The sequence below is a fragment of the Branchiostoma floridae genome, chromosome 7, assembly GCF_000003815.2.
Source record: "Branchiostoma floridae strain S238N-H82 chromosome 7, Bfl_VNyyK, whole genome shotgun sequence".
NCBI classification, from domain to species: Eukaryota; Metazoa; Chordata; class Leptocardii; order Amphioxiformes; family Branchiostomatidae; genus Branchiostoma; species Branchiostoma floridae.
The window spans coordinates 3,177,872-3,193,483 of record NC_049985.1 but is presented as its reverse complement, the minus strand read 5'-3'; the positions used below and the strand labels follow the sequence as shown (position 1 = coordinate 3,193,483).

The following is a 15,612-nucleotide window of genomic DNA, read 5'->3' as shown; positions in this document are numbered from 1 at the left end:
TGCCAGACGAACTTCAACCTAATCACACCGTATGTAGTTTGCAACCTTTGAACGTACCTCAAATGCCTCAGATTTTCACTGTCGATGCCTGTTTACTACGCACGTCACACAGATTGATAATGTCCGGATCTCCGTGAATAGAGACGAGGGGGGGATACAAGCTGAGCCACGTCTGGGATGGCATTCTTGCAGCTGCAACGCCACCTACATCGGCTATAAATAGCAGCAAGAAGTAGTTCCCGTCATTCCACCCTGATGATGGTGTCTGACAGACACCGAAACGTCGGAAGTAAGTTATTTTCTGGTTGTGCTAAAAGAACCTTACTATATGAATGTCCGGATCTACTTGCATGCAGTTTTAACTTCAAGTGGAACCAGTACAATCTGTCCAACCAGCGTACACACCCTGTAGAACCAGTAGAAGAGATGACAGTGTAGAATTACGGTAGTACGGAGTCCCCGACTGCGGAAGTTCAAAGTCGAGCATGACGTATGACATGGGGTTACAAAGTCCCGGATGTTATCAAAAGAATGCAGCAAGAAATATTCCAACGTTTACACTTCAAAAACTAAGATAAAGACCAGCCTAATAGAATCATGCGCGAACTATAGAAACCGGTTTTTAGCATGGTGTCTTCCAGGTTTACTACTTTATTTATTGAGTAAACCAAACCCAACAATCACAGATCCAGGATGTTGTTCGCAATAGGGGTGGGTACTGGGTACCGTTTCGGTGTACAGTCGTCCGGAAAAAACGTCAGGAACCCCTCTCCCTCTCTCTGCCTCTCTCTCTCTCTCTCTCTCTCTCTCTCTCTCTCTATCTCTATCTCTATCTCTCTCTCTCTCTATCTCTCTCTATCTCTCTCTATCTCTCTCTATCTATCTCTATATCTCTCTATCTCTCTCTCTCTATCTCTATCTCTCTATCTCTCTCTAGTTAACTCGCTCTACCTCTCTCTACCTCCCTCTATTAACTCTCTATCTATCTATCTCTCTCTCTCTCTCCAGCGGAGCCTGATAGAGCGGTGGGACTGTTACATGTGCTGAATTGCACAGGATACTGAAACAAGACAACATTCTACGGAAAAAGATGAACAACTTGGCTTAACACAGCGCTTCAGAGGTCAATCTAGGTCACGGACCTGCTTACATTGAAAGCGCATGAATATCCGGAAATAAGAGTCGGGCCGAAACACAATTTGCATCCAAAACACACCACATACGCTTTTCAGCCATGTTAGCGTTCAATGTCATTTCGCAGTAAATAATAAGAAATGCCAACTCAGAAATAGAACCTCGGAAGCCTTTCGTCACTTTTTTGTCGCGCAGTACCACTAGGATGTGCATCATTAAACTTCACAAGAGGGTGTTATGTTCCGATAGATATCAATTTTGGGAAGTGAAAAATGCATGCTACTTCACATTATACGATAAATTTTCAAAAAGCATTCAGTATTGTGCTAGTATGCCAAACGAGTTGCCTGGGTCGCAAACCACACTACTCGGCCAGCTAACTTATTTGGCATGTTATATGTCTACATTTGTATATTTGTCCAATTTCTACTATTAGTCCAATGACCTGTGGAGCCTGGTGTGTGAACCCACCTTTTGCGTGCGCACTTTGATTAGCCTGTTTCTCTCTAAGTACATGAAGTGCAAACGTTTGTATATGTTCTCCTGCCTTCTTCTAATAACATCCGGGACTTTGTGACCCCACTGCATACCGTCAAGCTCGACGTTGAACTTCCGCATTTGCCAACACCCGACCCCGTACTAGCGTAACGCTACACTGTCATCTCTTCTGCTGGTGCTACTATACAAGGTAAGTAGTAGACAGTTTAGACATCTTTTACTGATTCCAGCTGCAGTTAAACCACACGCAGGTAAATCAGGACATAATGAAGCTGAGTTTCAGACCTCGACAGTGAAACTCTGAGGTTGCCAACTACACGCTGTGTGGTTGGGTTCACATTCGTCTGGCAAAACTGCACCATTTATAGCGATGAATTGTTTACATCCCTACTTATACTTTTGGCATGGTTGAGCCTCTGGAGTATCAAAGGGACATAGACAAAGGCACTAATGGTGTAAGAATAATTATAGAACCATTCGTCAAAGTCTAACGTTTACTTCAGACATGTACATGTACCGTTACGTGTCCGACACACAAAATAGTGGCAGCTTCGCCCTATTCCCTTCTGCCTACAGGCAGATTAACATTGCAAAATAGGTATTCGCTTGTGCTGTGCTCTCTGCATGCAGTTGAATCATTCAAAGATCACAAATTGTCATGTTTGATACATAAATGGGAGATTTGGCCACTTGTATAGCATGTGTCTGAAAGCCTATACTAGAGTTCGGAGACCTCATACCTCCATGAAATATTCTGATTATGCAAACTACATATGTTACATGTATTTGAGTCCTACAGTGGAAAACACTGTAAATGTAGATTTTCCTCATTAACTATGCAAATTAAGTCCAAATTTGCATAATTTGCCTGTCATTATGTACATCTCTGCCAAAGATACCTGCATGCTAAATATTATAGAAATTCATCATTCCTACGTTCTGTTATGCTCCTTGAAAGATTTTGACAAAATTGCCCCTGCAGTCCCAGAGCAAGCCACAAGGCTCAAACATACATCACTTCTTCCTTACATCACAAGCCACCAAACAAATCAAGACCATAGCATGTCCAGGTCAAAAGATACCAAAAAAAATCGAAGTTCTGCTGCAGTACCAAGGTCACATACCAGGGGGCCCAAAATCAACCCTGACCTTCGTCTTCCCAACTTCTACCCACATACCAAATATCATTCTAATCAATTGAGAGGTTATTCAATCGAGAGGTTAATCAATCGAGAGACTAGTGGGACCGCGTAGCGCAGTGGGACCGTGTTCGCCCCGTGACCGAGAGGTTGCGGGTTCGAATCCGCCTGCCGTGTTACCGATCTTGTGCCCTTGGGAAAGGCACTTTACACGACTTTCCTCACTATACTCAGGTGAAAATGAGTACCTAGCTTCGGCTCACGGTGATTTACATCATTCACCCGGACGGGAGACCTGGCGCATATGAAAGGGTATGTCACCCCGGAAGGGGCGGTATAACCCCGTCGTGTGTAAACATGTGCGAACATGTGCGATCGCGTCGACCGATGATGTATGTTCGTCTGTATCTCTGTGGATCTGCCGCTACCAGCCCAAAGCTGCCTAGGTAGATCCATGTAATGAGTTGTATCATTGGCAAATAAATAAAATAAACTAAAAATAAAATTGAGTTATGCTGACCACAAGTATCCGGACACACAAACAGACAGACACACACACAGACACAGACAGACACACCAAAAACTATACCTCCATTTTTTCATGGAGGTAACTAGAGAATGGTAAGCGTCAATAAGAAGCTGTATGCTATTCATTCACAATACGTCATTTGAAATACAACAAAGCCACAGCAATGTCTAACGGGCCCGTTATATGTAAATATCTCGTTCGCGTAGGTCTAATACGCACTACATACACTCTACCGGACATGGCGGACCTGTGGGCGCGGATCCAGGCCCAAAAGGCGTCCCTCCTGCGCGACCTGAAGCCCAGACACCTGCTGAACGAGCTGCTGCAACACGGGGTTCTGGATGATGACGAATACGAGAGGGTGAAAAGGGCAGGGGTCACCAGGTGAGATGAAACCCCTTCCCTTCTTCATTTTGTTTGGAAGACAAGAATTATGAAGACTAAAAAGTAAAGTAAAGAGCCATATGCTTGTTATTTTTTTGTTATTTAACCTTTGCTTGTTATTTGACCACATGAAAATGGTTAAAAGACATCTAAATAAGCAGGTTCACTGGCTGAACTGCACATGCATTTTAGTCTTATGCTCTACGATACAAATGGAAGCATTTCTGGTATTGTTTCCCTGTGTTGTGTCAGAGCTTAACCTGTGTTACTTGATAGAGTCAAGTTACAGTCATGACGTTTACCATTATATTGCAACTAATATCATCTTGACCCGGAGATATATCGATTTCCAATCACCATATTATATTTCGGACAGAAAAGACAGAACAGAGGCGCTACTGCTCATTCTGAGAGGAAAAGAAGTAGAAGAGTTAGCGGCCTTCATGCAACAATTGGAAAGACTCTATCCCCACCTGGCAGAGCAAATTCGAACTGCAGAAAAAGAGGAAATGGAAAAAGGTAACAACCTTCATCACACCATAATGGCATTGCACTTTAAACTCTAACCGTAACGTTTGTTAATAGGAATATAAATGTCGATCCCTCGTTTCCTGGTAACAGCTATCCTTTTTAATGACAGGATATTTTTCTTGGAAAAGCTATTTGTGCCTTTCGAATTTCAGTGATCCCGACACCAAGAAACTGTCGGTTAGCGTCGTCCACCAGGGATTCCCTGACGGTTGCCTGGGACCAGATAGACGCCGTACCAGGGGGGTCGGTGGAAGTCTCCATCTTCGCACACGGCAACGACCAGGAGCCTGTACTGCGGGGACAAGTCGGTTGGGATCAGACTGACGTCAGCATTGGTGGGCTCAGAGCTGGGACTAAGTACGACGCTCGAGTCCGGGTGGTCAGTGGGCAGCTACGTGGACCAGAAGTGATAGTTGAGGCTGAGACCAGTAAGAGCTTGAGAAATTTTGAGTACTTCAATCTAATTTATTATCAATAAGTTTTACATAGACATTTGGATGTGGTACACACATCTCAAGTATTATCAGCTAGGAAGATAGTCCTTTTTGATAGGTATCTTAAATGCACATGCCAGGTATGCAGCATATAAAAGGGGATATAAACTCAAGTGTATTTTTGATAATCACAAATATTTCTTTTCACAATTTTTTTTATTCATGGAAGAGTAGTAGTCCACTGTGTCCTGCTGCTACAGTGGTCTGGACACCCTGCAGCTGCAATCAGTCTTTCTTCAACTCTTTCCACTTCGTCCTGTTGGAAGAGTAGCTGTAGCAATTACATGCGACAGCTAAAGGAGTTAATAAAGCAATTTAATAATGATTGTGAAAAAAATTGATTCATCAAAACTGGAGCATCTACAAAAAATGTATGCGAAATCATCTGATGTTTCTTTTGAAATGTTTTTCCTCTTCAAGAGACGCTCTGGTCATCAGTTCCACCTAACTACGCCCTCGTTGCCATGGTTGTTGCTGTCTTGGTGATGGTGTGGGTGGCATCACCAGGTTTGCCTTACCTTTAACCTATGTAACATATCTACAAATGAAGATGCAACTTTTCTTATCTACTTTTCAATCTAGGAACAGGTCCTCGTCAAAGGATTCACCGTGGTAATTGGTCATGGCCCAATAACGTAGATGATAGTGGACGTAATGATGAAACATCTATAATACGAAAATGCATGTGTCAAAGATGTACTTCACACAACTTAAAGAGAATCCGTTCATTTACCCATCAATTCATTCTTTATTCATCCATCATATCACTTCGTCCTTTATCTACTGCAAAACGTTGCTGTCAACCTATCTTCCTGTGACGCATTTAGAAAGGAGCTGTGAAATGGAAAAGATCAACACTTCTTGTTGTTCTTAAAATAGTTGAATTGTAATTTCCAACACAAAAATTGGACTCACCCAAATGTTCGACTGCACAGCATCAGTCTTTATCAAGGAATGAACAATCATGTTGTTTCTAAAGTTCTTCCTCTCTTTTCAGGTGAAAGGTGTCTCTACCCTAAATATATCTTGGACATCACCACCAAGAACAGACCCCATCTATTTGGAAGGGAGGAAGATATCACAAATCTAACCATGATACTAGAGAAGGATAGTGTTTGCCTGGTCAGTGGTCTCAGTGGGGTGGGGAAAACAGCAATGGTGAAGGAATATGTGTATAGAAATAGCAATAATTATAAGGCTGGCATTGTTTGGATGACTTCAAAAGAACAAGTCAACTTTCTATTTGTTAATGTGTTGCGGGAAGTAGACAATCGTGATCCAATAGTGTATGACTATCGGGATAAAAGTTTCGACTGGGCGGCTGAGTACTTAAGCAAAACTTTACTTGTGAGGTTCAGGGGGAAGTTTCTCTTTGTTTTTGACAACGTAGAAACTTCTAAACATGCCTCAGACATGTTAAAGATTGTGCCAGATAGAACGGTGCACGGTGTAACTTCTCACGTGATCTTACTGTCCAGGAGAGAGCTTTCTCTTCCTGACTTAGACAAACTCACGACATTCAAGTTACATCCATTATCAGTGGACGCTGCGCTAAGGCTTTACCTGTCACAATTGCAAGTCGCGCCTGATGTAGATCTGGCAAGAGCAGACATCTTTTGGCCTAGCTACCCCATTGTTACTGCCCTTGGCTATCTACCATATGCCATAATTCACTACTGCATAGAAGCAAACCATGGAGGTCGCTATGCGGCAGGTTGTAGTGAGGATTTGTTGCTGAATAGTCTCATATCAGTTAGACTAGATTTGTCCGGCTATGGACAGAGTGAAAATCCAATTATTGACGAGGTGAGAAAGGTACAGGAGGAGTGTCCGAAAGCTTACGAACTCCTTGCGGTGCTTTCGTTTTTCGATCATACGACAGACGTGCCATTGTGTGTCTTTAAAGGTAGCGAGCCCTTCAGCTGGCAGCACCCCAACTTTAAAGGAGAATCCTACTACGACATGGCACAATGTTTGAAGAAACATTCGTTGATCAAGGTTTACAACAGGCCATGTGGTATTGCTTTGAATAGAATCGTGAGCTATTCTGTCCTGCACACACTGGACAGTGTATCAAGAGAACGCTTTTTCTGGACCGCACTAGAAATATCAGTACGTGCGGTGGAGAGGCTACGACAGTTATCATTGACTTGCCCACACAACAACGACTCTCCAGACTGCAGCGACTTTACTAAAGGCATGTTCTGGCGTGTATTAGTTCAATCCTGTATGGTTTCTCAAAACAGCATTGACTCGGGGGTGACAGTAGGTAGATGCTATGCAGTGGCTGCGGGAACTCCACTGTCATGTTACCAACACAAATCAGTAAGTCTTGCCAATCCGGCCTTGAATATATCCTCATGGCCAGTGAACCTGACCGCAAGGTCTCGTGACGATAAACTTCTATGCGAGTACAAGAACGAGTACAGGTGGCCAATAACTCCAATGGGAAATGGTGACGGCTCATGAGACCTTTGTCTATCACAGCTGTTACCAAATATAGGGAACATGTAGTTTTTGCTACGTTTCTTCCTGTTCTTCTTCTCCAAATTAATAAGATCAATGACCTAAACCAACCGGCTCTCGCTATGGTTACTGAAGGTGTGTCAGACACCCTGTGATGTTCGATTACATAATGGAGCAACTGGCAGAGATCCGGAGGATTTGGCCATCTTATACAATGAATGCGCTTGCGAAATGATAAACAGTAGTTTGTTATGCTAGACCATGGGAAGGTACACATTATGTATTTGTAATTGTCACCTTTCTAGTTTAATTTGTATTGCTTTGTATATCTCATAGGTTATATATGAAATCAATTCAATGACAAGTGTTGTGAATAAATATTGCAATATCAATGTTCAACTGAGCCGAGGTCAAAAACTTGTACGGCACGTCTGAGTACTGTTTGCTGCTTGCTACCCGTTTGCTACCTGACACATTGGAGGCAAAATTAAGTTTTGTTATTAGAAACGGCACCGAAACACGCATCTTCCCATACCTCACAATGAAATCCATTGGCGTCTATCCCCTTGATCTCATATTCCAGAAGAATATACTAGCATGAGTTAAGTTTGAAAGCTACCATCCAAGCCACTGACTACCACTGTACAGTATAAGGGTGAAACACGAAGAAGACCGCATCTATTTTGAATGGTACAATGTCTGACTGCATGTCATTAACCCGCTTTCCTTCTGTATCATAGAACAGCCGAATGAATAAAGAATATGTAGAAGGGGGTACAACTTGTCTTGTTGCTAGCTTTTGTTTTTGGGACAGTGAAACACTGAACACGTATTACTTATTTACTTGCCAGCAGATTGTGGGGAAGGAGGTATTTAGCTAGCTACTACAAGTGCTGTACTGTCACGCCCGGACTTACAAGGGTGACTGAACTGAAGATGAAGTCAAGGTCCTCATCGACTTCCGATGGACGAACATCACAAGTGCTGTATAACCTCGATAAAGAAAATAGAAAATTTCATTGTTAGTGGTTAGAAATTAAGCTCAGTTTATTGGTATATATAGCCCCTGTAAAGTAATCGCAGGAGGTTGATAACAACTGCAGTGCTGTTACAGTAGTAAAGTTGTCAAAATGCCATTCATGGCCTGAGAAACCCGGTACAGACCACACCTGGCAGATGGTGGGAATTGTTTAAGCTGAGTGTCTTGTAAACTTTAATAAAGGAACATGTAGAGTGTCAACAACGCCGAATGGTCACGTTTTGTATCAGACATTTCCAAATGAAGTGGCTTGTAAATTTAAAATTATAGTAGGTGCATGCAAGGTTTAAATACCGGGGTCCTGAGGTTCTGTTGCCAGACTGTGGACCAGCCTGACTGCTGTCATCATGCTGTACCTGATCCTACTCATCACTGCTGCCTGTAGCGCTGTCTGTGTAGCAGCACAACCTGGGGATAGCACCACACAGCAGCTGTCCTGGAGCACATTGGACCTGTGTCACATCCGAGAAGGATGTAAGGGAATCGGTGAGTATAGAATTCTTACTCCAGAAGATACTTTCTTATCAAAGGGGTGTGTACGAAACGTACGAGTTTTGAACCTTGGAAGGGGCTAAATTAAGGTGTCACAATAAACTATTACTATTGTGATATGTCTTGATTCGCTTAGCTCAGTACATGTAAGTCTCCAGTGGTATTGTGTATCAAAGCTATTGTTCAAGTGTGCAAGCATGCAAATAAGACTGAGCCAGTGGTTACTACGGAGGATGGAACCCAGACTACTCGTAGTTCTGTTGGGTTAAAGGAAATGTAGCAGTGACGATAGACACGATGTGTCAATCACTGCCTCTTTTCATTCAATTTCTTCTGTCGCACTGGAGGAAGAAATATCAAAAAGGTTAAACGTATGGTCTACTGGATTCTGCACTCTGCTTTCTACGTTTTGCCAAATTTCGTGGAGCCAGCGTCTCGGGTTCGAGCGTTCGCGTCCGAATCTGGGCACAACTGAAAAAGGGTCACATCGTCCTTTGGAGAGGGGCCTTGTATTGAGGTGTTAACCTCAAAGCGTCAAATCTCTGCACGTAAAAGAGACCGACACACATTTCAAAAAGAGTAGAGGTGACATGATGTGCTCAGCTGCTCAATATATGAGCCGTAGCGCATTTCACTACTTTAGAAAGCATCATGATTCACCTCAGTTGAGATGACTGCTTTGCCTTCTTTTATTATAATTTTTCAATCTTACGGGTCTAATCTTCAGTGGTTTAACGACTGATTTCCAAGCGAAACCTTCTCATTAGATCGTTTTCCATTTGCAGCCCTGACAAAGCCGAGTCCTGGTTTCACTCCTCAACTGAGGGACCTGTGCAAAACTGTAGGGAACGAGCTCAAGTCACTCGAATCAACTACCTGTGGTTAGTGCACTACTTTTTTTTTAGAATCTGAACTCCATTTCAGTGTCCTTGTTTTTTCCTTGAGTATTTCAAAAACTGTCGCCACTATTGCTCACGAATAACGAATAGTCTACTAGTAATAGTGGATGGCTATCTATCAATTTTTTGTATTACCAACATCATCATCATGATTATTTGATTTTTTCCCATTGTAAAGATTCACTGTGATGAAGATTTATACGCTATTAACGTACAAAATATAAACTAACAAAAAGCTTTCGATAAGTCTTCTGATCCGTCTCGTCTTGAGAAGGACCAGAAGACTGATGAGAGCTTTTTGGTATTAAAAACTTTACATTTTGTACGTAAATAGCGTATAAATCTTTATAAATGTTAATGACCTGCACAAATGAACTGTCAGTCAAATGCATTTTCGTATTTAAGTTTTACGCATTTTAGACAATAAGTCATCTTTTAGAAGCAATTGAAGAATTTATGTATAGATATATAATCAATAAGCATGGGTGACATACAACAGTTACAAGCAAATGATGTCAACCTTTCATATTTTAATAACTAACGCTACATGCTTCGTACAGCCCTTTCATAGAGTCATATCTATTGGCAATACGGCATACAGGTTTATAGCAAAAATTATTTGTGCTGATTTATTAAAAGTGACTGACAAGTTTGACTATTTTTCCACAACTGATTTGTCCCTTGATCGCTGTTCCCCTGCAGAGTCACTTCTGTCTCCGGAGGCAGAGAATCACGACTTCAAACCCGAGCCTGACCATGAGCACCAGCAGCTTCCTCCGTCCGTCCTGTCGTCACTGGTCCCCAGCGGTCGCACAAACTACTTTTCTGACTGTTCTGAGATCCACATAGCTTTGGCTATGTTAGAAGCTGTATCTAGTGGTGTACACGACATAATGCCTGCTGGTCTGACCAGCCCGATCTCTGTATACTGTGATCAGACCACAGATGGGGGAGGGTGGACGGTCATACAGAGGAGATTTGACGGGTCTATCGACTTTAACCGACCCTATAACGCATTTAAGTACGGGTTTGGGTCAGCCAATGGGGAGCATTGGTTGGGGTTGGAGAATATGTACCATTTGACCAGTCAGAATGCGTATGAGCTGTACATAGAGCTGGAGGATTGGGGGAGAGTGGTCAAGTACGCCAAGTACTCTTCATTCTCGGTGGGGAATAGTGGCTCCTACTATCGCCTTTCTGTTGGTGGGTACAGTGGGACAGCTGGGGACGGCTTCGTTTTATCAGACCCGTCATCTGCTGCCTACCTAACGGGTCAGGCCTTCAGTGCTAGGGATGCAGACAACGACGCATCTTCCTTGTCTTGCGCTGGAGGTCGCCACATGTACACAGGAGGGTGGTGGTACAACAGATGTGGTCAGTCTGCCCTCAACGGCCCGTACCTGCGGCCCTCTGACCGCACCTCTCACAGTGGCTACGGTATCTTCTGGTACACCTTTGGGGGCTCCTATGAGCACTATCTGAAAAAGTCCAAAATGATGGTCCGCCCTCGCAGTTTCGACCCATAAGTAGTCAGACACACTAATAAGCTAACAGGTCGAGGATTCACAAGTATGACTCAAGCCACCAACCAAAGCCCACTCGGTAACAAACAATAAAAAAAAACTGTGTGCGTGCAACAGGTCTGGTGTTCTTACATTGACATCAATGCATTCTTTTTCTAATCTGTGAAATTTCACAACACATAATAAATTTTCTTAGATATATTATGTAGGTAATGCCATGTTGATTTGAATATATTCATGACATCTTCTGGGATCCCAAAACTGATACGAAGTGTGTGAAAAGAAAAAAGCTTTGGCAAAAAAGTTGCCTTCATTGCGAAATCTAAGTCGTTAGGAAGGCTGGTCAATGAACAAATAAACGCACGGAGTATGTTAGAGGATAAAGCACTCCTTATTGTTAGCCAATATTGCAACGTGGCTTCACTATGACTTACGTGTTTTAGCCAAGCACACCATCTGTTCTTGAGAAGTGTATTGGGTTCTTTTATGTGCAGAGTGTTTGACGCTTGCGGCTAACACCCGAAGCTCCCTTATACACGAGGACGTCGACTTAAAGTCAATATCCAAAATGACGTTGTGCATTGTACAGTAGATATTGCACATACGCCTCTAAGCGACCTGAAGCGGTACCACAACCAATGCCCTGAAAGGATACAAGATCTTATACTCGTATGTTTGTATTGCCACAAGCAGTAAGCTTTTTGTGCAACATGGATTTGCTTTTCATCCATCGGAAATTAAAGAGCCGATGCCAAATGTGCCAATGCTACGTCACATATAACATTACCTATGTCGTTTCTTCAAATATGATAATTTTTTTTCCCAAACATTGGTTCAGTCAGTGGGTCAAACGGTTATGAGATAAATGATGACATCTGGATCTACACACGAATTGACGTTTTAAAACATACGACCATAGAATGTCCAACACAAAAGATACAAAAACAGGAAGTCCTACCGCAATACCAAAGTCACACACCAGGGGGCCCAAAATCGATCTTCAACTTCATCTTCCCATCACCTAAAGCACACCAAATACCATCACAATCCATCCAGAGGACCTTGAGTTAAGTTGTCCATGACACTTAAAAATTGACGTGAGACGTCCTATGAGCAATAGACTTATTTAGACCACTTCATGAAAAGAAGTAAACTTTTATTCAAGCTGATTCATTGGAAAGTTATTGTTTGTAGTCGTATCTATTCAGACTCTGACCCTGGAACTTGTCAATCTCTTTTTTACATCTACCGTAACAGCCAATTAACACGCCTTAGAAAGTCAGCGAGAAACTTAACCCAACCAACTTAAACTTTTATTCAAGCTGATTGAAAGATATTGTTTGTACGTATTCGTATCTATTCTAACTGTCACTCTGTGACATCTCTCTTTTATATCTATACCCTAACGGCCAAGTAAGACGCCTTAGATAGTCGGCAAGAAACTTAACCCAGGTTGCGTTAATGTGAAGTGATGGAGGGGAAATTTACGATCCTATCACTCTCTAAAGCAGCGATCACTGAGTCAGCAGATAATGTTACATGGAGATGGTCGCATCGTCTGTTTGATCTGCTCAACACAAGCCTGGTCCAGCGGCACGGATAACAGACAGTTGTTATTGATTTGATAATGAACTGTATTGATTGAAGTTCGCAGTGCCTCGGATAACTAACTTGTAGTTTGATCCGGGTAAATGTCAGGAAAGAAAACCCATTTCGGAGTCCTTATGGCGATTTTACTGTCTCCAAATGTTCGTTACGTCACATCAAATCCAAATCTCGCGTGAATTACGGCGCGGTTTGCCGTTAGGCTTGCTGTCCACTAGACGGCAATTTCTGAGCAACAGTACAGCGACCGAAATTGGATTTTTGTAACCTTTTGATTCTATAATTGAAATATTATGCACGAAATTATGATTTCTTTATTTATAAAATTTGTTGAGCGTTCTGTAAACGCTCTGGTCGGTGGGCGGCCGGCTGGCATTGATGGCTTTGTCGCGAGCCAAGTTGTCCGATTTTATCACCCATCTTTCCTCACGCCTTCCCGCCAAAAATCTAGTAATAGAACAACTGAATCCCTTTGATCCCGTCCGACCGTGACTGATCTCCAGTCGGCCACATCAAACGACTTTTAACGGACGGGCCGTAAAATCTGGAGCCGAGAGCCGAGCCATCTCGTTCCCAGAGTAATTGATTTCTCGTCAAGTTGAGCCCCCGACTATGGCCATTTCCTGGCCCGGATTTGGCCCGCTAAGCCGGCTGGATTCCGAGATAAAGATTTGCGACTGCCGGGAGAGCTGTACAACATGGGCTTTACTCGCAGCTTTATAGTCGTAATGTTCGCAGCTACTTCCCGAAACGGTCGTTGGGTTAGAAAGTGATATTCAATTTGCTTGACGAGTTCTCGTGCTCGGCTGTACTTGGCTCCGAGATCCCGTTACGCGTCAGTGGCTTTGAGTTTCCAGGGGAAAGGTTTAAAAACCGATGTGGCAGACTTACAGTATTTGCTTCCTTTCGTGTGCGTTAAGACCTGGTAAGCTAGTCTAATCCGGATACTGCCATGTCATCAAAGACCGTACTCTCACCACATCCTATACACAGATCCCATTTTCGACATACAGTGAAACCTGAAACAAACATCCTTTTACCTGAACAAAATGACTACATGGCCATTGAAATACAGCCGGTGAAAGCGTCCCGGTGACACTCTGATCCATTGTTAACGTTATATCGCGAACCTGACTCCCTGATCATTCAAGCTCATAGCGTAACACAGGGGGCTTTGTAGTCTATTTGATTCCCTTTGACAGAAGCACGAAGAATATGGTTTTTAGTGGCCACCTGTCGACTTCGACCACTTTGGCTAAGTCATTCGAATGGTAACTTCCGACAGATTTGACTGCATATGTAACATGTAACGTTAACATATGAAACTGGCAGTAACTCCAAATGACTGAAATGATCTGCGTGAAACTCCAACATCATTCAAGCTCATAGCCTAACACACAGGGGACTTTGTACTTCTATTTGGTTCCCCTTGACACCATCACCATAAGGATCCGGTCTACAGTGACCGCCTATCCGCCGTGACCATTTTCCCCATTACAGCGAATGGCCACTTCAGACAAGTCTGACTGAACAATGTAACAAACGAAACTATTGTTCGCAGATAATATCCTGGAGAAGGAGTGCTTCCAAAACTTCAGACAACTGATGTTCTGTCTGAACGTGCTCACCAACTCTCACAAACGGCTTTATCAAAAGTTTTTTCTCATCAATAAAATCGTCCTGGAGACACGATGGCCCATCGCACCAATACTGGCTTTATGGCGAACTTGACTCCGGTATCGCTCAAGTTCATCGTAAATACCCAGGACTTTGTGCTTGTCTTTGGTTTCAATCATTAGGTATCCGGTCTATAGTGACCATCTGTCCGATGTCCTCATATTTGAAGTCCCATGATAGTGAATGGTCACTTCAAACAGGTTTGGCTGTACCTGTAACATGTAACATTGGCACATACAGCCATCAAATAACCGATGTTCTGTCTGAAAGTGCCCGACAACGACTTTAACAAAACGTTTTCCCCATCGGGAAAACCGTCATAGTGACACTCTGGTCCATCGCACCACGCCTGCATTATGAAGGACTTGACTCCACCATCATTGAAAGTCATGGCGGGGTTTGTGTTTATTTTTGGTTTCCATCGACACAAGCATGAGGAATCCGGTCTATGGTGACCACCTGTCCATTGTGTCCTCTTCAAAGAGGTTTGACTGTAATATGTAAAATGTGATATGTAACACACGCAGCTATCATTTCCAGTAGATACTAGTATCCTAGGCCTTGATAGTGTACGAATGGTGCTGCAAGACTTCAGACAACTGATTTTCTGTTTAAAAATGCTCGCCAACGTTTTCCCAAGCGGCTTTAACAAAAGTTTTTCTCAGTGGTAGAATAGCCCGCACCAATACTGGCTTTATGGCGAACTTGACTCCAACATCATTCAAGTCCATTGCCCATCACACGGGGGATTTGTGGACTTCAGGACCCAGGTTGATCCTATAACACGCCGCAATTTGATCGCCCCAGCAGCTTTTACTAGCTTATGTCCGCTTAATGGAAAACGCATTAACGGAAGTTCGAGCGCAGGGAATGAACCGCCCGGGCTCTCAACCCCATCGGTAATTGTTTTCCAGAATAAATCTATAAAAGGGGGAAATCACTTCTGGGAGTTTTTGTTGTAAAAGTTTGTTTGTGGCGAAACGGGATGCGACCATGTCGCTCGTATATAGCTTGCATGATTCGGCGAAGAGGATTGTCAGAGAAACGGAGTTTATGTGTCCTTGAACTTACGTATCGTGATGAATTGTAGTGGATTTGGAGACGGGCACACACACAAGCACACACACACATACGGATACAGACACATAAAAATACGCACACACACACACACACACAAGCACACGTATACAGACACATACAAA

The 15,612-nt window shown here is 43.0% G+C and overlaps 2 protein-coding genes across 2 annotated transcripts; both read left to right on the top strand.

Moving 5' to 3' along the window:
• Positions 1-3,513: 3,513 nt before the first annotated feature.
• Positions 3,514-6,213, top strand: LOC118419301. The gene is made up of 6 exons (XM_035825658.1): positions 3,514-3,684; positions 4,061-4,203; positions 4,368-4,643; positions 5,130-5,216; positions 5,707-5,844; positions 6,188-6,213. Exons 1-6 carry the CDS (start codon positions 3,539-3,541, stop codon positions 6,211-6,213), a joined length of 816 nt encoding a protein of 271 aa, XP_035681551.1. The 5' UTR covers positions 3,514-3,538.
• Positions 6,214-10,086: 3,873 nt separating this feature from the next.
• LOC118419300 (angiopoietin-4-like) lies at positions 10,087-11,131 on the top strand. The gene is made up of 2 exons (XM_035825657.1): positions 10,087-10,090; positions 10,308-11,131. Exons 1-2 carry the CDS (start codon positions 10,087-10,089, stop codon positions 11,129-11,131), a joined length of 828 nt encoding a protein of 275 aa, XP_035681550.1.
• The last annotated feature ends 4,481 nt before the right edge of the window (positions 11,132-15,612 follow it).